Genomic DNA, 23,398 nt, shown 5'->3' on the forward strand with positions numbered 1-23,398 from the left:
CCCCTCCCTCGAGACAGTAGCAACGTTCCATCTGGTGGGGAGAGCGGGGGGGGGGGTGTCCCCAAACTTCCTCCCGCCCCCCTCCCTTTCCCCCCTCTCGCAGCGCCCGGCCCGGGGGCTCCCCCAAGTTCCCATCGGCTCGCCACGTTCCACCCCTCCCCCCTCGCTCTCCTTCCTTCCCCCCCCCCCGCGATCGTCGCAACGTTCTATCCCCTCCCCCACTCTCCTCCCCGGATTGTTGCAACGTTCCATCCGCTGCTGCCGCCGCCGCCCGCGACGCTTCCCCGGGGCCCAGGCCGCGCTCGATCGGCGGCTCCGCCGGCTCCCCCCTCACGTGTCCCGGGCTCCCAGCTGGGGAAGAAGGGAAGGGAAGGGAAGGGGAGGGGGGGAGAGGATCGCTCTCGCTCTCCTCCTCACATGACCCGAGTGTTTGTCCCCGTGATCAGCGCCTCGGCTCCCGTGTCTCCTCCGCGTCCCCTCTGCCTCCATCCGGCGTGAGATTTAAACTCACCCGCCCCCCTTCCTCTCCCTCTTCTCCTTCCCTCCCCCCCCCGCCCCGGCCTGGTGCTGAGGGGCCTCCCCACCCCTCTCCTTCCCCCCTTCCCCTCCCCCCTCCCCCCTCTCCCCCCATGGACATGCTGGATCCCGGCCTGGACACAGCCACCGCCTCTGCTGCTCCCAGGTAAGGGGACGAAGGGAGGAAATTCCCCACCCCTCTTCTGGGGGGGGCCGATTGCTTCCCACCCCCTCGCTGGGCCTGCGGAGGGGCAGGGTGGGGGAGGGGAGGGAGCCAGCCATGATCCTCCTGCAGCGGCGCGGAGAGGGGGAGAACAAAATGGAGGACGAGGCAGAGAGAGAAAGGGGGGAAAGGGGGTGGGGGGCTGGGAGCCCAGTCGGCTGGGGGGGAGAGGAGGAGGGGCCTTGAGTGTCTGTTGGGGAGGGATGGGGGCAGAGTTGGAGGGGGCTGTGACCTGGGGGGAGGGGAAGGGTTGGGGCAGGGAGTTGGGGGGTGGGGCTGTGATCTGGGGGGCAGGGAGTGTTTGGGAAGCAAATAGGTGAAGGGGCTGTGACATGGGGGGGTCAGGGAGTGTGTGCCGAGGGCGGGAGGCGAGGAAGGGGTCCGGTGATCTGTGTGGCTTGTGCCTGGAGTTGCGGGGTGGGGGAGACAGACAAAGGGGGCCACGGGTGAGAGTGAGCTGGTGTCAGGAGTGGGGGGGGCGTATGGGAGGGAGATAGGGAGGGCTGTGATCTGAGTGGATTTGTGTTGGGGGGGCAGACACAGGAGTGAGGGCTGGGCTGGGGTGAGCTGGTGACAGGACTGAAAGGGGTGCAGACAGAGCCTGGAATCTGGGGCGCCGGGGTGAGACAGGAAGAGGGGAGCACCTGGGGTCTGAGGGAGCTGGCTGGGGAGGAGGGAGCTCAGGGGGTCTGTGGGCTAAGCGAATTGGTGTCATGGGTTGGGGGGGCCGACAGAAGTGGCAGCTGGGGTCTTAGTGGCTCGGTGTCGGGGGCCGGGAGTGTGAGGAATGAAGAAATGGGGTGGGAGGGGGCAGAGGAGAGGACTGGGGAAGTAGGTCAGGGAGGGGGAGGGCTCTTGTTAGCGTTGGGGGGCCAGAGCAGGTAGAAGGGTCCTGTGACCTGTGCGCGGTGGGGATGGGATGCCAGGGGAGCTGAGCAGGGGGAGTTCACCCCACCAAGTAATTAGTTCCCAGGATCCCCCCCCCCCACGCTCTAGGTGGCTTGGGACGGGGTCAGCACTGTGACGGGGAGTGGGGCGCCAATGTAGATGAGATGGGTCCATAGACGGTGGAGTGGCCGAAAGAGACTGCAGAAGCCTAAGGGTACTTGATGCCCAGGAGAAAGAGGTGGGGGGTAGAGAGAAGTGAGGGGGGAGGAGGCCGCTGTGCTGGAAGTGGGAGAGGGTGCGGTTAGGGAGCATCTTCTGGTGATCCTCTGTGTCAAGGGAAGTGAGGTGGGAGCTGTTGGGGAGGGGGGGCGGGAAGGATTCTAGGATCCGCCTGAGTTGGGGGATGTGGGAGGTCGGGGGGGGGGCCAGACGGAGGTCCCCATGGGGAGGAGGGAGTTGGGAGGCTCGATCCGTGTCCTGCATTTGGGGGCAGCCCAGGGATGGGAGGGTGTCGCTGTAAGTGTGCGGGGGGCGGGGTGCACACTCTGGACCAGCTCAGTGGACTCTGGGGGAGCTGCGGCCCCTTGACCCCAGCTGGGATCAGGCCCCGGTGACTCCGGGGGAGCTCTGACTGACCAGCTAGGGGTCTGGCCCTGTATATGCAGACTGTGAAGAGGTCATTCACACTTTTTGGGGTCTGTGGGGGATGAGACAGGGACTGTGTTGCCTGTGATCTGTGTCCACGTCTGAGACCCCCTCTGGGGATGAAGGGCAGAGCGGCTCCCTACCCCCCCTCCCCCCAGCTGCTCTCCTCTCCTTCCTGGCGGTATAAGGCAGCTGACAAAATTCTCCAGCCCTTACCCTCCTCCATAGGCTTAGCAAGAGTATCAGGACGAGCCAGGAATTGACGGACATCTGGAAGGAAACTTGGGTTAATATTCTCCAGAGCCAGGGACATTACTGGTCCTGTGGGAGTGGGTGCCCCACATTGGCTTGGCTCCCTTGCCTGAGGCTCCACCCCCACTCCACCTCTTCCCACCCCCACTGCTCCCCTGAGAGCCTCCCTCCCTCGCTCTTTTCTGCCCCCTTCTACCTTGGGGGCCATGAGGGGGCAGTGAGGAGCCAGTGGCGGGGGCAGCCCCACTCAACAGCTGGAAGGGGGGCAGGGCCAGAGCTGAACAGCTGATTGGTGGCCTGCCCCAGGGCCCCCAGAGCAGCAGCCCTGTGGGTGCTGAGACCCCCTGTTTTTTCTCCAGGGGTGCTTGAGCCCCTAAGCACTCAAGGAGTCAGCGCCTGTGAAGGGAGCTGGGCTGTAAATCAAAGCGTGGCCCTCGTAATAATCCCTGCCTCTCGTCTATCACTTCCTAGCTGTGATCTCAAAGCACTTTGCAAAGGAGGTCGGTGTCCTCCCCATTTCACAGGTGGAAAAACCAAGGCCCAGGGAGGTGAATGGAGACGCCCTGGGGCTGGATCGTCTTTTGGTGGAAAGGCGAGGCTGCGGCGCGTCCGTTGTGTTGCCCCAGCGGGCGACTCTGCCCTTGTGATCGCTGGCAAGGCGAGAACTCCGGGCAGGGGCCTGGGCGCTGTTAAAGCCATTGAGTGTCTCGCAAAAGTTTTGGTGCTGCGGAGTCTGGTCGTCCTGGAGAACTTAGGGGAAAAGATTTCACGTTGGGAAGCGAAATGGTGTAGAGTTGAATGGTGCTGACCCCCCAGCACGGCACCAGGGGGCACTGTGCTGTAGGGGGCAGGCAGGGGGCGCTCCCCACAGACAGTCAGGACTGGCCCCAATGCCCCAGGGTGGCGCTAGGGGGCGCTGTGCTGCAGGGGGTGGGATGGGTACTCGTCCTGTGGACGATCAGGACTGGCCCCAATGCCCTAGGGTGGCACTAGGGGGCGCTGTGCTGCAGGGTGCGAGATGCTGACACATCTGGCTATTGTCAGAGTAGATGGGTCCCTGCGGCTGGAACTAACTGTGCCCACGGGGACTGAAGTGAATAGGTCCCATAGCCGCTCCCGGCTACAGCTGGCAACACTGGATGCTGTGGAGATCTGGGGGGCTCTCCGTGCCATGGCAGCTTTAATTAACCCTGCTAGTGGTCAAGTTCCATGGTTACTGAAGCAGCCAGTCCCTGCCCCAGCTGAGATCAGGGCCCCGTCGTGCCGGGGCGCTGCCCAGACCCGGCGAGAGACAGGCCCTGCCCCAGCTGAGATCAGGGCCCCGTCGTGCCGGGCGCTGCCCAGACCCGGCGAGAGACAGGCCCTGCCCCAGCTGAGATCAGGGCCCCGTCGTGCCGGGCGCTGCCCAGACCCGGCGAGAGACAGGCCCTGCCCCAGCTGAGATCAGGGCCCCGTTGTGCCGGGCGCTGCCCAGACCCGGCGAGAGACAGGCCCTGCCCCAGCTGAGATCAGGGCCCCGTCGTGCCGGGCGCTGCCCAGACCCGGCGAGAGACAGGCCCTGCCCCGGCTGAGATCGGTTCTGTGGTGCTAGGCATTGCCTCGACATGCAGCAAGAGACAGGCCCTGCCTAGGGAGCTTCTAATCTAAAGAGGGAAGCCTGGTGCATGATGGGAGATGTAGTCCAGTCTATCCTGGAGAATGTGGTTCCTGAACTACAACTCCTGGGAGGCACTGCGGTAGCATTTTCAAATAACCCTGTTTCAGGGTCCCCAACACAGGGACTTTTGGGGGTGCTGGGCAGCCCCCTCTCTGGGACTTGATCCTCCTTTAGTCCCTAGTATTTGAGCCACTCCCAAATTTATCCTTCCAAGCCTGGAAGGTGGGTTCCCCATTCTGCTGATGGGGGAAACTGAGGCACAGAGGTCCAAGGGAACAGGTGGGAGGTCTGTGAATAGAACCCAAGAACATGGGGTCTTAGCCCAGCACCTTCGCCCCAAAGCCACCCTGAAAGACCACCCAGCGGGTCTGCACTAAGTCACCGGTGGATGAGAGAGGTGGGCGTGTCTCACTGGACCTGCCAGGACAGCTGGGCTGGAGGAGCAGGCCTGTCTGCCCCGTGGACTCTCCTAAGGGGAAAAAGTCTCCAGGGGCAGCCATAGCCGCACTTCTTAGCTGTTCCTGGGATGTCCAGGCGGCTCGGAGAGGCCTGTGTGAGCGATCATTACTCCCTCAGGGAAGGGATCTGTTGGCGGGAGGCCATTAGAGGGGGGCTTGTAGTGTCCCCTAGTCCTGTGTGTCTGTGAAATAGCTCCCATTGGGTGTATATTCCAGAATAACTCCTCTGATTTCACCATGGCTTTTCGCCAATTTCAAGGCCGGGCAGGGCCATCTGATCATCTGGTCTGAGCTCCTGGGTAGCCCAGGCCAGGGAATATTGCCCAGGTCCCCCTGCACTGAGCCTCATACTCTCCCAACTTCCCCCTGAACTGCATAAGATCAGAATCTGACCCATTTATTAGTAGTATTATTTTAAAATCCGTTCTGTATGTATCCCATTCCCCGGTTTCTATCCCCTCTCCCCCCATAGCCAGTCCGTACCAGCTGCAAGTGGATTGGCGTCAGCGCCCTCTAGAGAGGAAAGGCCCCATGTCCCATTCCCTGCCCCACTGAGCCAGCCATCCCCTCCCACCCCCCAAGCTCTGGGGCCAGATGGGGAGCTAAGGCACCCAAGAGGCCATACGCTGAGCCAGTCTGTTCCTGGATCGGAGCCGGTGCCCAGACATGGCAGGCACGTCCCGTTCGGGGCCCTTTTGCATGCATTTCATAACGGGATACATTTCACAAGGGCATTAATCGGTGTGTAACGTCCACCCCCAACCATCGTCCACGTTGATCCTCTGCAGGGATACAACCAGGGGATCTAAAAGCGTAAACGCCTTCCGAGTGACCGGAACAACCAGATCCAGTGGTGCAGAGGAATTAACTGACTCAAAGTGCTATGCCTGATCTAGCCACTAGGGAGTGATAGTCGCTCCTCCTTTGCCAGGCTTACCAGGGCAAGAAATGTGGTTGTTACTTACTGGGGGGGGCGGGGGGGGACCCAGGGTCACGGAGTCAGGAAAGACCCTCCGAAAACAAAGCTTTAAGTGCAGGGTGCACAAATTGTGGGCCCACACTAGCGCCAGGCAGCCACGTCACCGAGCACCCGCCCGTTGCCTTCATCTGATCATCGTGGCCCTGTGTTGGAAAGGGAATGGTCAGTGCCGGTGGCTCCCAGGCACACACGAAACTGACCGGGTGGAAAGGAAATTGACCGATGGTGTAAGTGGCTGTGTGAGTCTCCCTGCAGCCTGTGCTCTGCTCATCCAGGCGGGAGCGTCTCTGGGCAGTTGCATACCATGCTGGCATCCAGATAGGGCATGGGCATTATCTCTCCCTGCCAGCGGGAAGGATTAGATTTCAACCCGTTCTAATACCTCCCGGCATGAAACCCTGTTTCGGAAAGCAGCTGTCTGAGCCTTCATCTGCGGGAAAGGAGAGTAAGTCGCCGCATGCATTGTAGCTAGAAGCTTCTGAGAAATAGCTGGGTTGGATTTCAGCATCCTTTGTTTGTGTTTATGGTAGGACCGACAGGCACTGTTGTCAATCACTGCACAGACACACTGTGAGAGACCATCCCTGCCCCAGCTAACCACTAGACCCCACTCGCCTCCCAGCGCTGGGGATAGAAGCCAGGAGTCCTGGCTCCCAGCCCCGCCCTGCTCTAGCTCACTAGACCCCACTCCCTTCCCAGCCCTGGGGGTAGAACCCAGGAGTCCTGGCTCCTAGCCCCGCCCTGCTCTAGCTCACTAGACCCCACTCCCTTCCCAGCGCTGGGGGTAGAACCCAGGAGTCCTGGCTCCCAGCCCTCCCCTGCTCTAACCCACTAGACCCCACTCGCCTCCCAGCGCTGGGGATAGAATCCAGGTGTCCTGGTTTCCAGGAGTCCAGTTCTGGGTCCGTCTCATCTCTCCCTCGTTTTCACCAGTCTCAGCTGGGACAGGAAGTCTGGTAGAGCCAGGAATCAAACCTAGCTCCCACTCTAGTTCCTCAAACACTAGATCATCTTCCTGCTCTCTACCGCTCTTGAGATGGTAGCAAGTGCTGGCAAAAGAGATCAGGCGAAACTGATCCAGCCAGAAATGCAGCTGCTTCTGGGGTGAGGTGCTTCAACAGCGCACAGCAATGCTGCAGAGTGTAGGACAGGAGACCAGGGGAATCCTGTAGCAGATTAAAATTTAAGGATGAGGATGTGGGGGGGAATTAATAGCTCTTTCCAGTAGTCCTTGTGTCCTTGGAGAATGAGGGTCTTCTCCAGCAGTGAACTGGGTGCAGGGAAAGAGGTTAAAATATTGTCAGCTGGGTCCTGGGAGGTGTTTGGTTTCTATGAAATCCGGTAGCTTGGTGGCATTGGTTGTTGGGTGTGTGTTACCCCCATGGCAGAATTCTGCCTGGTCTTCTCTGGCTGAGGGGCTGAGATCCATGTTGCATGGCAAACTGTCACAAAGTGAATTACAGCCTCTTCTTGCAAGAGTGGCTACGTGGAGGTTCTCCTCCATCTGGCGTCTTCTTGGAGAGCAGGGAAAGGGGAGTGGGATCTGGTGGGTTAGAGCAGGGGGGCTGGGAGCCAGGACGCTTGGGTTCTCTCTTCCACTCTGGGAGGGGAGTGGGGTCTAGTGGTTAGAACAGGGGGAGCTGGGAGCCAGGACGCCTGGGTTCTATCCCCAGCTCTGGGAGTAAAGCACCGGCTGAAGCGGCTCCCGCTTGTGTTGTCTCCTTCTGTCTTCCAGCCACGAGAAAGGACAAGAAGTTGAAGAAGGAGTCGAGCTGCAGGAAGGTGAGGCGAGGCCAGGGAGCCCTGTCGCCGTCCAGGTGCTGCGTTGCTGGGAGCTTGGAGCTCCTGCTTGGGCCATTTAAACCAGCGGGGTGGGACTCGTGCAACCCTGTCAGCCTCCCCCTGCTCTAGCCATTAGACCCCACTCCCCTCCCAGAGGTGGGGATAGAACCCAGGAGTCCCGACTCCCAGCCTCCCCCGCCCCGCTTTGACTCCATAGGTCATGCTGCCTCCCCAGAGCCGGGGTGTGAACCCTTCCCCCTCCCTCGGTGGGGTCCTGTGTGAGTGACTGGTCTCTCCTGGCTCCCAGGGGACGTCACGAACGCCGAGGAGCAGACAGCAGTGGCCATTGCTAGTGTCCAGCAAGCAGCCTTCACAGACCACAATATCCAGTACCAGTTCCGCACAGAGAACAATGGAGGACAGGTGAGAGACGCTAGGGGGCGCTGCGCTACAGGGGGCGGGGTGAGGCTTTCCCCTGGCAGGCAGGGCTGGCCTCGATGCCCCAGCGTGGCACTAGGGGGCGCTGTGCTGCAGGGAGTGGGGCGGGGGCTCTCCCCTGGTGGTCAGGGCTGGTCCCGATGCCCCAGCACGGCACTAAGGGGCCCTGTGCCGTCTGTGGATTCTGTTCACATTTCTCTATCCCAAATGATCTTTCCTGTCTCCCTCTCCTCCCAGGTGACATACAGAGTGGTCCAGGTGACAGACAGTCAGCTGGATGGACAGACGGACGCAACGGGAGCCGTCAGCGTGGTCTCGACAGCCGCCTTCGCCGGGGGCCAGCAGGCTGTCGCTCAGGTGGGGGGCGGGTCTGCGCCCGGTTTCTAACCGGGGCTTAGTAAAAGGGACTGGGGAACGAGCAATAGCTGGCCCCTCTAGTGCATTCTTCCTCCATAGGTCTCCAAGCGCTTTGGAAAGGAGCCCAGTATCACTGGCCCCGTTGGAGAGATTGGGGAAACTGAGGCACGGAAGGGTGAAGCAGGGCCAGAGATGGAGCTCTGGAGTCCTGAGACTCAGGCCAGTGGCCTCCCCCTTGGGGAAGCTCTGATTAGTTCTGAACAACGGGCTCAGCAGATAGCCCGCGTGGAGTTAATTATAAATCACGCTGCAAGAGTGGGCTGTATTAGGTGTATTATGGTAGTGTCCATGGGTCCCAGCTGGGGTCAGAGCCCCGCTGTGCCGGGCGCTGCCCAGACACAGCGAGAGACAAGCCCTGCCCTGGAGAGCTCAGTCCCCACCTGAAAGATGCAGCGGAGCTGGGAATGGAACCCAGGTGTCCCTGTGTCCCCACCATCCTTTCCCTGTCTCGGGGAGCTGGAGATGCTCTTGGGTTACAGCCCCCCCGCCCCAGTGCTTCGCGGTTTATTTTTAGCCTGACGTTGCGGGGGCCTCTTTGTTCTCCGCGAGCGTGCACTCGCTCGGATGTGGTCAGGGCCAGGCCGTCTCATGCAGCTGTGGCTGTTGGCTGCACCGGGCGGCTCGGGGCACAAGCCCCAAGGAGCGAAGCAGGTGCCTTTCTCATGCAGCCGAATGCGGGCTCCGCCGTCTGGATTGTCGGCCACTTGGGACAGGGGCCAGCACCTGGCACCGGGGGGGTTCTGGGCCAGCACTGGGGCTGATGATAATCCTGCCCTTCGCCCCTGACTTATCTGCACAGGGCAATGGCAGAGTAGTTCCCCGGGAGGTTGTGGAGTGAAAGCGGTTTGAGTCCAGAACAGTGTTTACACGGGACCCTCTTCTGGACTAGCTTTTGGGGTCTAACCCCTGCTTCTCAGGTCCAGCTGTGCAGATGGCCAGAGGGCGAGCCCCTCCGCTGTGGGTGGGAAGGGAGGGCTAGTCACTGCCTCGCTCCGTAGTGTCTCCAGCAGCCTCTCCTCTTGGGCAAACGCCCCCCGGCTCTGTGGCCAGCTTCTCCTTTTTAATCTGCCCTTTGCTGGGGAGCCCAAGCTCTGCCGCTGCACCTAATTGGCGTGGGTGGGATGGGGCGCATCCCATCACTAGGCTGTAAAAGGCAGTCTGGCCTGCTGGGTAGAGGGCTAGTTCGTTCCCGGCTTGATCTGCCTGGTAACGGTGGCCAAATCCTGTGGCTCCGTGCCTCAGTTTCCCCATCTGAGCCATGACGATAATGGTGCTGGCCGCGTGTAGGAAGCGTTTCCACCCGAAGAGCTCAAGCGCTAGAGAAGAGCTCGGGGGTCCGATGATGCTGGTTATTCGTTCTCTAACCATAAAATGGCCCCAGGATTTTTCTTTTTTCTTTTCTTTTCTTTTATTTTCTGAAAAGCCTTAAAAAGTTGGGTCTTGGCCCATGTAAGCAATGTCGTGTGGGGGTCACACTTACAGGCTGCAGGGCTGTGCCCTGCAGAGCAGCTGCTCTGGGAAGGACCCAGGAGTCCTGGGGCACCAACAGCCCATGAGCTCCCCAGCATTTCTGTGGCTAAGAGGGCGAGCACCCCGCTGGGCTGGAGAAGAGCGAGTGGGAGCTGGTAAGTGGGGTCCCCTCTGGATACAGCATGGGGGACGCCATGACTGGAGACTGCGCCCAGCTCTGGGGGGATGCACGTCAAACAGGACATCAGGAAATCGGGGAGGGCTCAGGGAAAAGCGACGGGGACGATCTGAGGGCTGGAAAACCTGCTGAAGGAGCTCGATCTGTGGAGTTTCTCCAGAGACGGCTCAGAGGGGACTAGATCCCGGTCTATCAGAGTCTCCCTGGGGAGGAGATTTCGGGGAACAGAGGGCTGGTTAGCTCAGCCAGGACAGGCAAAGCGGGAGCTGGCAGATTAATTTAGGCTGGAAATAAGGGGCAGATTTTTAACCGGGAGAGAATTAACCCTTTGACTGTTCCAAGGGACCTGGTGGGATCTTTATCACCTGGATGTCCTGAAATCTAGATCTTTCCACAAGACCCTTTGCTTCAGTTCTTTGGGCCAGCCCTGACAGCCAGTGGAGAGCTTGCACCCTGCAGGGCAGCGCCCCCTAGCGCCGTGCGGGGGCATTGGGGCCAGCCCTGGCTGCCAGTGGAGAGCTTGCACCCTGCAGGGCAGCGCCCCCTAGCGCCGTGCGGGGGCATTGGGGCCAGCCCTGGCTGCCAGTGGAGAGCTTGCACCCTGCAGGGCAGCGCCCCCTAGCGCCGTGCGGGGGCATTGGGGCCAGCCCTGACAGCCAGTGGAGAGCTTGCACCCTGCAGGGCAGCGCCCCCTAGCGCCGTGCGGGGGCATTGGGGCCAGCCCTGGCTGCCAGGGGAGAGCCTGCCCCCTGCAGCATAGCGCTCCTCCCAGCTTCCCCACGTCTCGCCGGCGAGATCTTCCCCGTCCTCTTACTGACCACACTGAGGCAGAAGAGGGCGACTGAACTGTAGATCTGGGCTTCAGGGCAGCGATCTCCGGCTGGTGGTGGGGTCAGGAGGAAATCTCTCGGGGGCAGGTCATTCCATCATTGACCACTAGGGGGTGCCTTTGTCTGAAGCAGCTGGTTCTGGCCAGTGCTGGAGACAGGACGCCAGGCTAGATGGGCTCGTTGGTCTGATCAGAGGGTGGGGAAGGATATCAGGCTAGGCCCCGCTCCCCTCCGAGAGCCGGGGATAGAACCCAGGAGTCCTGACTCGCTCCCCTCACCTGCTCTAACTGGTGCCCTCTTCTCCTCTTCTTCAGGCTGTGATCCAGAACCCGTTCAGCAATGGCGGAAGCCCGGCCGCAGACGCAGTCAGCGGGGAGGCCCGCTTCGCGTATTTCCCTGCCTCCACGGTGGGGGATGCCACGGCCGTGTCAGTTCAGACCACAGATCAGTCGCTGGCACAGGCTGGAGGTGAGAGGACTCCACCAGTTTCCCAGGGCTGGAAAGACTTGGGGGGGGGGGGGGGCAGGAAGGGTGGCTGGGTCTGTTTGCTTCTAAGACTCAGGACTTCTCTACTCTGCAGCTGGGCACATGGCGGGGTGGGGGGGTAAAGACGCCTCGCCGGTGAAGGTTTGACCGCTCTGGTTCACGGCTGGCGTGGTGTCATCCGCAAAGCATGCTGGGAGGATGGTGTGGCTGACCTGGAATATCTCAGCCCTGCTTTATTTAAAGGGAAGGTCTAGAAAGGGTTAGCAGAAATGGGGAAGCATTTTGGGAGACGGAGGGGGGCTCTCTGGAGACCCAGACAGTGTCGGTGCGTCAGTCGCATCCAAGGCAGCCTCCTCCTCCCCCAGCGGCGGGCTCGGGCTCAGGCTCTCGGCAGACTCAGGCAGCGTTGCGGCGTCGGTCACACTCAGAGCAGCTCCCCCCCCTCCCAGCGACGGGCTCAGGCTCTCGGCAGACTCAGGCAGGTGTCAGTTTTGCTCACTCATGCTTTGGAGCTTTCCCCCGGCCCCCGAGGAACAGAAACCCCTTTTACTGAACGCTGAGGTTCTGCAAAGTCACATGAGTCCAGGAGCCCAATCCTGAGCACGTGGCTAGAGCATCTCACCCTTAATCCTTAATATGAATTGCGCCAGGTATTTGTAGTGGGGGATGGGGCAGAACCGCTTCCAGGCTGTATTCCCAGGTCCGCAAAGAACCACCCCAAAACAGGCTCACGCCCCAATGACTTCCTCTTCCCCTTTAAATCCTCCTCAGCCTGACCCAGATCTAGTGAATCTCCGGGATTGAAATTTGGGCACGAGTGGCTGTTCCTGATTGATTATTTCCCCCCCGACCCTTGTTTAAATGACCAGCATCCCAGCAGAATAGCATCATCATCAGGCTGTTAATTGCCCCCTTGTTACAGCCGTTTCTGGGGTCTGATAACGAGACCCCGAGGCATCTAACCTGGCTGCAGCGCCAACCTTCCCCTTCTGTAACCTGGAGGGCAGCTCAAGCCGAGCCATTCAGATCGAACGTAGGCAGAGTCGTTCAGAATGGAACCCAGGAGTCCTGGCTCCCAGACCCCCCCGAGTCTAACCCACCAGACCCCACTCCCCTCCCAGCGCTGCGGATAGGACTCAGGGGTCCTCATTTCCAGGAGCCCAGTTCTGAGTCTGTCTCACCTCTCCCTCTGTCTCCCCCAACAGGCCAGTTCTACGTGATGATGACCCCCCAAGACGTGTTGCAGACAGGGACGCAACGCACCATCGCTCCTCGCACCCACCCGTACTCCCCGTATGTAGCCCGTGAAGTTGGGGTGCGGGGTGGCCCCAAAAATCTCCCATCTGCCTGCAACTTGCCCAGCTTCAGCTATGTGGGGAGGGGGTCCCCCATGGGGCTGGGATCTGCTTGCTGGGGGAGGGATAGTGGATCGCTGGGGGATCGCACAGCTCCTCTCTCGGCCCTTGGGATCCTGCCCAGCTTCCCCCCTCCCCCAGCTCCTGCTCTAACCACCTCTCCCCAGCCTCCGGGGTTTCCTGGCTCCTCGCTGGGTGCGGCCCTGTACCAGCACCCGCTGCCTAGGTGTGCCCAGCAGATCCTTCCCCTCTCCACCAGCTACGCCGAGCAGCACCTCGCCAGGAGCCAGCCAGCCACAGGCAAACCCACCTGGGCCTGGCATCACCCATACAGGGCGTCCGCCTTGCAGGGGATTAGAAACCCCTGCAGAGGAGCCAGCCTGTGACCAGGGGGGTTAGGTCCCAGGACCGAGTGTGCGACTGGGGGTGGGCTCTCAGGAAGGGGGGCTTGGAAAGGAGTTTAGACACTGAGAGAGACACCGCTGCCCCCTGCTGGATGGAACTGGACTGTGTGTGTGTGCCTACTGCCCCCTTCTGGATCTGGATCTGCACGCCCTGAGTGAGTGTGAGGAGGGAGAGCGAAAGGTCAGTAGCTCAGGATGGCCTGGACTCCGCATGGGGGTTCGGTGTCAGTTCAGATATTGTTTTTGCCCCTCTTATAACTCCCTCCTCTCTCTTTGTGCCACCCTAGGAAGATGGATGGGACGCGGACGCCCCGTGATGAGAGGCGGCGAGCCCAGCACAATGAAGGTGGGTGGCGGGCTGAGATCCCGCTGGTCTTGTGCCCCGTGGCCCCGTTTCACCCCACTGATCCTGTGGCTTCCCCGTCCCAAACACGGCCCTTTGTGCCCTTGAGATCCTTGATAGGCAGATTGTATCTGGCTGGGCTCCCCCCCGAAGCTACCCACCCCCTCAGCCAAGTGTGAGAAATGTCTTTTCTCTTTTAGTATAATCTCCTGGCCCTCCACAGGGCCCTGAGATCTCTGGCCAACTGCTTTTAATACCCCAATGCAGCCTGTCCCGGGCAGCACACCTGGGTTTGGGAATCTCCATCCATCCTGGAAGTGCAAATAATGAGAGAGAACGTGTGTGCGGATGGAGAAGAAAACAAGGGGGAAATTCTCTCTGCACAGATCATCTCCGGGCTGGGATATCGGGGTTCTGAAAGGCTCTTAGAGGGGTGCGCTCAACCTGTATCTAACAGGGGGATCCAAGTCTGAACAGTCATGACTGGGGCCAGCAGAATGTTTTCTATTGAAATGGGATTTTGATGGAAAATCGGGTTTTCGGCACAACAGAACTTACAGTGAAAATTTTCTTCCTGTGGAAAATTTTGATTTTTTTTCCCCCGACAAATTGCTGAGAGTCTGAAAATTGCCATGGTTTGGCTGAAATATTGAATGTCTAGATTCTGAAATGTAGAGCTGGTCTGAAAACCGACTTTCCATCCAGCAAAATGTGTTGAGACATTAACATATTCATCCCATGTCTGGCCAGAAAGCCAAACCATTCATGGTTTTTGCCATACAAATATTTAAACTGCCATTTGGGGGTCAGTATGGACTGTTTTCTGTTTTAAACATTTTTTAATATAAAAAAATTCAAAAGGAACCATTTAAACTCTTCCATTGGAAAGATTTTTGTTTTCTAAAATTTTTTAAACAAAATTTTGTCTGAATCAGTCCAATTTCACAAAACGTTTTGGGTTTGTTCAGAAAGGAAGTATCCGGTTGTCTTTTTATCTACCGGTTGTACTAAAATTCCACCACATGGCCTCATGCCTGCTGGCCTCTAAATTGAGCTCTTTGGTCAAACTACATCTCCCATGATGCACTGTGGTGCCTCATGCATTTTTCTCACAGAGTTGATCTCTCTGGTAATACTACATCTCCCATGATGCACCGCGGCCACACAACTGCCATGATACATCTTCTGACCAAGAGGGCAGACCGTGGTGCATCATGGGAGATGTCGTTCAGCCAGGGAGATGGGTCTGTGGGGTGGTTTGGAGCAGGATGCACCCGGACTACAACTCCCAGAAGGCCCTAAGCAGCTTTTCAGAATTTTGGCCAAAAACTCAATTTTTATTTTTTCATTTTCATCAGCCTTTTCGCCCCCCCCCCCACCCCCGTTTTCCGATCAGCTCCAGTCCTGCTGCAACCTGCCCTGTGGCTGGGCCGAGGCGCCAGGTGGGGGCGCTGTGCGTTAACCATCTGTGTTTCTCTTCACCCCCCCCACCCACCCCCCGCAGTGGAGAGGAGGAGGCGGGACAAAATTAACAACTGGATTGTCCAGCTATCGAAAATCATTCCAGACTGCAACACTGACAACAGCAAGACGGGCGCGGTGAGGGGCAGGGGCTGGGCCGGGCCGGGAGGGGAGCATGGGGGGGGGGGGTGATATTTGAGGGAGGGGGCAGCGGAGACTGGAGCGGGGAGCTCCCTGCGTTGGGGGAGGGGCATATACTGACACACACCTACCGGGAACAGACTTCATGGGGCAGCTCCCACCAGGCCATGAGGAAGCGAGGAGGTGATATTTTGAGTCTGCTTACCGGTTTGTTTATTGTAGGGGGGACTCGGAACCCTTGGGGGTTTCCACGCCCTGGCTTGGTGGTGGGGCGGGGTGGCTTGGTGGGTGCTCGGGTTATTGTAGGGTCTCGGGGTCAGGGCTCTGTGCGTGGTTTGTTATTGTAGGGTCTCCTGAAGGCGCTGGGTCTCCAAAAACACTGGGTTGGTTGTTGTGTAGGATGACTGGCAAAAGGCTAATGTAGTGCCCATCTTTAAAAAAGGGAAGAAGGAGGATCCAGGGAACTACAGGCCAGTCAGCCTCACCTCAGTCCCCGGAAAAATCATGGAGCAGGTCCTCAAGGAATCCATTCTGAAGCACTTAGAGGAGAGGAAAGTGATCAGGAACAGTCAGCATGGATTCACCAAGGGCAAGTCATGCCTGACTAATCTAATTGCCTTCTATGAGGAGATGACTGGCTCTGTGGATGAGGGGAAAGCAGTGGACGTGGTGTTCCTTGAGTTTAGCCAAGCTTTTGGCACTGTTTCCCACAGTATTCTTGTCAGCAAGTTAAAGAAGTATGGGCTGGATGAATGAACTACAAGGTGGATAGAAAGCTGGCTAGATTGTTGGGCTCAACGGGCAGTGATCATAGAATCATAGAATATCAGGGTTGGAAGGGACCCCAGAAGGTCATCTAGTCCAACCCCCTGCTCGAAGCAGGACCAATTCCCAGTTAAATCATCCCAGCCAGGGCTTTGTCAAGCCTGACCTTAAAAACCTCTAAGGAAGGAGATTCTACCACCTCCCTAGGTAACGCATTCCAGTGTTTCACCACCCTCTTAGTGAAAAAGTTTTTCCTAATATCCAATCTAAACCTCCCCCACTGCAACTTGAGACCATTATTCCTCGTTCTGTCATCTGCTACCATTGAGAACAGTCTAGAGCCATCCTCTTTGGAACCCCCTTTCAGGTAGTTGAAAGCAGCTATCAAATCAATGGCTCCATGTCTAGTTGGCAGCCGGGATCAAACAGAGTGCCCCAAGGGTCGGTCCTGGGGCCGGGTTTGTTCAACATCTTCATGGATGATCTGGAGGATGGCGTGGATTGCACCCTCAGCAGATTTACAGATGACACTAAACTGGGAGGAGAGCTAGATACGCTGGAGGGCAGGGATAGGATACAGAGGGACCTAGACAAATTGGAGGGTTGGGCCAAAAGAAATCTGATGAGGTTCAAGAAGGACCAGTGCAGAGTCCTGCACTTAGGACGGAAGAATCCCATGCACCGCTACAGACTAGGGACCGAATGGCTCGGCAGCAGTTCTGCAGAAAAGGACCTGGGGATTGCAGTGGATGAGAAGCTGGATATGAGTCAGCTGTGTGCCCTTGTTGCCAAGAAGGCCAACAGCATCTTGGGCTGCATTAGTAGGAGCATTGCCAGCAGATTGAGGGAAGTGATTATTCCCCTCTATTCAGCACTGGTGAGGCCATATCTGGAGGATTGCGTCCAGTTTTGGGGCCCACACTACAGAAAGGATGAAGACAAATTGGAGAGACTACAGCGGAGAGCAATGAAAATTATTAGGGGGCTGGGGCAGGGGATGTACGAGGAGAGGCTGAGGGAACTGGGCTTGTTTAGTCTGCAGAAGAGAAGAGTGAGGGGGGATTTGATAGCAGCCTTTAACCACCTGAAGGGGGGCGGTTCCACAGAGGATGGAGCTCGGCTGTTCTCAGGGGTGGCAGACGACAGAACGAGGAGGAATGGTCTCAAGTTGCAGTGCGGGAGGTCTAGGTTGGATATTAGGAACCACTGTTTCACGAGGAGGGTGGTGAAGCCCTGGACTGGGTTCCCTAGGGAGGTGGTGGAATCTCCTTCCTTAGAGGTTTTTAAGGCCCGGCTTGACAAAGCCCTGGCTGGGATGATTAATTGGGGATTGGCCCTGCTTTGAGCAGGGGGTTGGACTAGATACCGCCTGAGGTCCCTTCCGACCCTATGATTCCGTGCCTCTTGGAGGATGCCACACTCACTGTGGTGGCACGGGGCCAAGGCTGTGCACTGATTTTGTTTTTGTAGGGTCTCCCAGGCGTGCGGAGGGCGGGAGGAAGGATTACAGCCTGCCCCTTCCCAGCTGTACTGGTGCCCGGGTGGAGATCCTGGGAAAACTCCCTGCGGACAGTATCAGCAATCCGCTCAGCAAATCCATCTCCCTGCCAAGGGGTCCTGGGGCATGTGAGAGACCCAACAATAACAAACCGGTGCATTTGGCGCCCACTGCTTCCAAGAGGCCCCACAATAACAAGTGGAAACGGAGTGATCACCAGGAGACCCTTCAATAGCATACTTGCCCAGCGCTCCCACAAGACCTTATAGTGAGACACTGGGGCCTGACAGGACCCTACAATAACAAACCCAGGGATCGCAGAGCCCCGAGTCCCCTGGCCAGACCCTGCTGATGTGTTTTGAAGGCAGGAGGCAGTGGAGGGGGGAGAAAGCAGAGTTAAAAACCCCCGTGTGCGTCATTCCTGGAGACCCCCAGAGCTCTCTGGCTTTGTTGCTGCTCTTGGCCAGGGGATGGCAGGTCCCCTTTGGCAGGGAGGCTGATGTGTATTGGGGGGAGATCGGTGAGGAGGCTGTTGGGTGGGGAGGGACATTTGGTGGGAGGGAGTTCATGGTGGTGGTGAGGTCCTGGGGATCTTGTGGTCGCAGGGGCGGGGAGAGGCAGGGGGTGCAGTGGAAACGTGTTCCAAAGATGTGGAGGGTGATTGGAGGTGAGGGGGAGGTTCCAGGGGGGGCACAACTGGGGGGGTTCCAGGGAGGTGGGTTTGGTGGAGGGAGATTCGGTGGAAGGGGTCCTGGGGGGCGAGTGGGAGGGGGGAATTCAGTGGGGAAGTGTTCTGAGGTTGCGGGGGGGAATTCAGGGGGGCAGGACTGGGGAGATTATGGGGGCGATTGGGCGTGTGTGTCGGGGGGGGGGGGTGTTGGAGGGTGCTCCGGGGTCCTGGTGGGATTTCCTGGGGCAGGTGGTGGGTTTTGGGGGTCAGCTGAGGGATTGGGCGGGGGGCCCAACTGGGGTGGTGGGTTGGGGGTTCGGTGACCGGGGCGGGGGGTTCCAGTGCATTTTGTGCTGAAGGCTTCCCCGTCCGGCCGTGCAGAGCAAAGGGGGCATCCTGTCCAAGGCCTGCGACTACATCCGGGAGCTGCGCCAGACCAACCAGCGCATGCAGGAGACCTTCAAGGAGGCCGAGCGGCTGCAGATGGACAACGAGCTGCTACGGCAACAGGTAGCTGTGGCGATGCCCCCTCCCTCCCCTGTCTGTCTGTCCATCCCCTTATATTCCCCCCGCATCCGTTCCCCCCACGTCTACCTTTCCATGCCAAAGCGTCCCAACGTGCTGTTAACACAGCGATTGTGCGGCTGCTTCTGGAGTGGGGAACAGCCGCACGTAACACCGCACAGGCTGGATCGCCTGGCGCCGAGATGCAGCCACCTCTGGGGCGAGGCAGCTGGGGAACAGCCACACATCGCACCACATAGCAGTTTGGGCCACGGTCAGGGAGAATGTCAAACCCAATTGAAGCTGGAGCAGAAAGTTTTCGAGTCGGCGTGATGGGAGTTTGACCAGGAAACCATTATTCACATCTCTGATGCCGAAGAGAAGTCCCGGGATGTTTAATGCATTGAGGCCGGCCCTGACTGCCAGGGGAGAGCCCCCACCCCGCCCCCTAGCACTGCATTGGGGCAGCCCGGCCTGCCAGTGGAGAGCGCCCCCTGCTGAGCCCTGCCCAGCTCCGAGGTCTCACTCGTTCATTTCTGTCACGGCATCCCTGGGCGATGCTCTGGAACGGCTCCCTACGAAGCCAGGCAGGACTCTGGGGAAGTCTCCTCTCGGGGAGCAGCCTGTCTGCAGGACACACAGCTCCCCCGGCTCCACCTTCCTGGGTCTGACCTCGGAGCATTCAGCCTCCTCTGCCCCTCCCTGTGCTTCCCACCGCGAGTCCGCCCAGGCGGGGCTCCTGGGGAAGCCAGAGGGTCCTGCCCCCCAACTCTGCAGTCAGACGTGACTCTCAGCCAGCCAGTAAAACGGAGGTTTATTAGACGACAGGAACATGGTCTAACACAGAGCTTGTAGGTGCAAAGAACGGGACCCCTCAGCTGGGTCCATTTTGGGGGGCAGGGAGACAGACAACCACGTCTGCCCTTCACTCCATATCCCCAGCCAGCCCCAAACTGAAACTCCCTCCAGCCCCTCCTCCCCTGGGCTTTGTTCCTTTCCCGGGCCAGGAGGTCACCGGATTCCTTTGTTCTCCAACCCTTTAGCTCTCACCTGGCGGGGGGAAGGGCCCAGGCCATGAGATGCCAGGAAACAGGGTGTCGGCCATTCTCTGTGTCCAGACCCCTGCACACACCTGCCCTCTAGGGCTCTGCAATGACCATACACCCTTATCCCACCCCCTAGATACTTAAGAACTGCATAGGGGAAACTGAGCCACCCCGACAATATTCAGAGGAAACATTAAGAACAGTCCCGCTTCGTCACAGTTTCCCTCCCTCTCTCTCTCCTGCCCAGATCGAGGAGCTGAAGAACGAGAACGCCCTCCTCCGAGCGCAGCTTCAGCAGCACGGCATCGAAACCGTGGGCGACACCCCGGGGCAGTAACCGCTTCTTCCCCACCACCACGTCGCCCTCCTCCTCCTCGGCACCGGATCTCCGCCCTTCCCCCGCCTCCTTCCCTCCCTTCTGCCCTCTGTCTGGTGCAAAGAGAGCTCCCCGTGTTCACTCGTGCGGCCAAACTCGACCCCATGGGGGGGGGGCGCTGAGGTGGCAGCCGCACGGCCGGCCCCTGCTTTGCCGTGCCCCCCTCCTCTGAGCCCCACCAGCCCCCTCCCCCCCACGTAGGAAATATTAAGATTAAAGCAAACTGCGTTTTTTATAGTAGGTTTTTAACACAGGATAGCAGCCCTGGGACGTCCATTTCCCTCCCCCAGCCCAGCCATGGGTTCAAATCCTCCCCCTTCCGGCTTAAAGTTGTCCCGTCACAGTGGCCCTTCCCCGTCCGATCCTTCCGTTCAAGCCGCGGTGTGTGTCTCGCTCAGCGAGGAGGCTGTCGCCATATGGCTCCAGCTGCCTCTTTCTTTCTCAAGGCAGGTAGCTGCATGGCCAAAGTCAGCCCTGGGGGTGGGGTTCTGTGGCTGCCTCCCCCCGCCTCCCGTTTTGGACACCCGGGGGGGTTATTTTTCCTCTGCAGGCAGCAAACCTCTGAAAAATCACACCCCTTTGAAAATGTAGCAACTCAGGGGGGCAGGAATGGGGCCATCCCAAATCACTAGCCCAGTTCAGCGAGTTCTAGCCAGCTGGCGTGGCTCCGATTGGCTCGAATCCACTCGTGACTCTCCAGCTGAGCAATTCAGTTCAAACCCTTGCGGCCACCAGACCTTCCAAAGGCGGCTAGCAATTTTGTAGCTCTTATTTTATTTTATTTTTCCCCCTGCCTGTCAAATCACAGCTACCGTTTCTGAGAGGTCTGACTTCCGGGGTGGGGGGGCTTTCCGAAAACCCCCTCACAGCATCTCATGTCGGGCAGCCGGGAAAAAGTAGAGACCACGCAGCATTGCTAGCCCGTTCTCTTCCTAAACCTGTGGCTGTCCCATGTGTCCACTTGTCTGATCTGTTCCTCAGCCCTCTTTCTCTTGTAATTATGTTTTGAACAGAGGGAAGTCGGAGTGAAAACGCTAACAGCGTCCCTCTTTTATTTTATTTTATTTTTTTTTTGTAATTAATCTGTATTTTATTTTTTAGTTCCAAATGCGTTTGTATAGAGGTACGTTGCCTGTATCATAACTTGAACCCAGAAAGTTTAATATTTACCACGATCGACTAAATGCTTGTTTTCTGTGGAGGGGTTTTGGCAGATATATACCGATACATAATTTTTTTAAAAAAAATTATAAATTCAGCGGTCGATCGCACAATCTTTGGCTCGGAATCAGGAGATCTCTTCAATCCCCTTCTCTCGCGATCTTCAATTTGGCTTTATTTCTCTTCTCGAAGCACGAGATTTTTTTTTTTTTTTTTTTTTGGCTTTTTGGGTTGGTTGATTGTTTTTAAATAAGCATGGCTCTAAAAATCCGAAAATTCGCAAAACCCACCAAAAAAAAAATTTATAATAGCGAGCTTTTAGCTTTGGGGTTTTTTTTATATACCGGCAAAACAAAAAACAAAAAAACAAAAAAAAAGAGAGAAAAGCAAGGCTTTCAGATGGAATTGGAAATATTGTGTATCCTTTTTGTCCTGGTCCCTGCGGAACGTAAGAATGAATGAATCAAGGAAAGAAAAAAAGGCAAATCAGATTTAAGGAAAAGAAAAGGAAGGGGAAAAAAATGTGGATTGAGTTGAATTGCAGCGTTTGAATGTTGGAAAGTAGGAAATTAATTCTGTTTATATATAAAAGAGGAAAAAACTGCACAGACATAATATTGTATCAGGTCATTTCCTTGTGGTTTTACGGTGTGGGGAGGGGAAGGGATGGGGGTTGAGTGGGGTGACCCCAGATCTGAGCGGGGTGGGGGGCAGATGCACAGAAGGATGGTGGTGTCTGGCTGAGGGGGCGGGGTCTGCAGAGCGATGGGGTATCGCTGGAGGGGTGGAGTTATATGGAGGGGGGGACAGTGCACGGGCAGGTGGAAAGATGGAGGGGTTGGGGTGCGCACCCCCAGCTGGAGAAAATGGCTCTCGGATCTGGGTGCGCACCAGTGTCCCCTCCTGGGAGGACTCGGACCTGTCTCTGTTGAGGGTTGTCGGGCTTTGTGTGTTGCCGCTGGCTGAGAGGCATGGAAAGGCTCAGGGCGTGAATGTGGGGTGTGTGTGTGAAGGGGGACAGACTGCCGCCCCCTGCTGGTGGGTGTGAGACTTGCACTGGGTCTGTCCCACTCCCCCCCCCCGTGCCGGATGTGGTGTCTCGGGTGCATGCGGGACCCCTGCTGGATTGTCCCTGCCCTGCTGCGCGGCCCCCGCCTCCCCTGCCTTGTCGAGTTCTCCCTAGGAGACATGTTGGGAAGAGCAGAGGAGCAGAGACAACATCTAGGAACTCCCTGGTGCATCCCCCCCTCTGTGCTGCCTGGGCAAGGAGGGGGGTCCCCCAGATCTCAACCCCATCCCCTTCTGATCCGGAGCTGTGGAGAGTTCGCCCAACGCACACTGGGAGGCGCCTGATCATCACCCACTTCTCCCTTGCTAAGATTTTTCTCCCTCCCCAGTGAGCTTGCTCAGGACTGTTTGCAAGGGGGCTGACCGGCTGTCGGCAGAGATGGCAGGATTCACGGGTTCCCTTTCAGAGCTGCAGCTTCTGGGCCCGGCTCCCTTCGCTCAGAGCTGGGCGCCAGGTCCCATCACAAGGGTGAGGCAGAGAGAACCCCGCGAGCCCGCCTGGAAATGCGCTTTCCATCCCAAGACCGGGGTTTAGGTTTTGAACATTTATTTCCCATCTGGAATTGGGACCAAAAAAGTCAAAATCTGAAATTTTCACCAAGCGGAAATGGAAAGATGCTTCCGAGCGGGTCGATGGGGACGTCTCGCTTCGGCTGTTTGGATGCATTTTGTTTCTAGTTGGACCGAAACGTAATTTTTACTGTCTGTTACTTCAAAATTGTGAAACCAAGGGTCATTTTGACCCAAGAAAAGGAACTTCTTTGGTTTTAGAAAACATCGACGACTCTGCAACTTCTCTTTTTTCAACCAAGAAATTGATCGAAACAGATTCTTTCCTGCAAACACTTTTGGTTTCAACTAACTGGCATTTTCTGATCCAAGAAACCATTTCATTAAATAAAATATCCCTGGATCTACTGCGGGTTACGTCCACCTAGTGCCAGGGGTGTCAATCGGCAGATTGCGGGCCAAACCTGGACCGCCAGGCGCTTTTGAACAGACCCGGAAATCTTTTTATTTACTTATTGTGGTGAATTTTTTATTTATTTTTTCTGGAATCTGGGCCCTGACACAAAACAATTGACTACCCCTGATCCAGAAGGTGGAACGCCAAAGATTGGAGGGGCCCTTAAGTTACTTAGCTGCCCTTCCACTCCTGCCTCCTCCATCCCGTACAGGGATCTCTCTCCCGCCAGCTTGCCCCAGGAATGCTGGAGGGGGTGTCCTGCCTGGGGTGTTTATTTGCATTGGGGGGCATGTGGGGTCTCTAAGGCGATGGGGTTGTTTGCGGAGCTGGGAGTGATTTCAGGGCTGCCTCTGTTCCACAACGCAAGCTGGGCTGCCCTCTTGGCTCGGAGGCCTGGGAACAAGCCCCGGATCCCGCTGG

The 23,398-nt window shown here is 57.8% G+C and overlaps 1 protein-coding gene across 3 annotated transcripts; it reads left to right on the forward strand.

Annotated features, from left to right (window-relative positions):
- The first annotated feature begins 246 nt into the window (after positions 1-246).
- On the forward strand, positions 247-21,558 carry USF2 (upstream transcription factor 2, c-fos interacting). Of its 3 annotated transcripts, XM_073322478.1 has the most exons (11): positions 248-682; positions 7,354-7,400; positions 7,708-7,823; positions 8,076-8,195; positions 11,048-11,201; positions 12,425-12,512; positions 13,266-13,324; positions 14,826-14,920; positions 15,371-15,512; positions 18,238-18,366; positions 19,654-21,558. In XM_073322478.1, the coding sequence occupies exons 1-11, from the start codon at positions 630-632 to the stop codon at positions 19,902-19,904; spliced, it is 1,254 nt and encodes a 417-aa protein (XP_073178579.1). In that variant the 5' UTR covers positions 248-629; the 3' UTR covers positions 19,905-21,558. The 3 variants fall into 3 exon arrangements, 2 of the variants coding, with proteins under 2 accessions (XP_073178579.1, XP_073178580.1); XR_012156064.1 differs by lacking the exon at positions 19,654-21,558 and having other exon boundaries at positions 247-682; positions 15,366-15,512; positions 18,238-18,358; XM_073322479.1 differs by lacking the exon at positions 15,371-15,512 and having other exon boundaries at positions 255-682; positions 19,654-19,841.
- The last annotated feature ends 1,840 nt before the right edge of the window (positions 21,559-23,398 follow it).

This window comes from Lepidochelys kempii, chromosome 24, assembly GCF_965140265.1.
Source record: "Lepidochelys kempii isolate rLepKem1 chromosome 24, rLepKem1.hap2, whole genome shotgun sequence".
NCBI classification, from domain to species: Eukaryota; Metazoa; Chordata; order Testudines; family Cheloniidae; genus Lepidochelys; species Lepidochelys kempii.

Excerpts from the sequence above, each read along its gene's own strand:
- USF2 (XM_073322478.1), top strand. The coding sequence starts at position 630 with ATGGACATGCTGGATCCCGGCCTGGACACAGCCACCGCCTCTGCTGCT. Across the intron at positions 7,401-7,707 it reads AGGAGTCGAGCTGCAGGAAG|GGGACGTCACGAACGCCGAG; the intron begins GTGAGGCGAGGC and ends CCTGGCTCCCAG. Across the intron at positions 7,824-8,075 it reads CAGAGAACAATGGAGGACAG|GTGACATACAGAGTGGTCCA; the intron begins GTGAGAGACGCT and ends CTCTCCTCCCAG.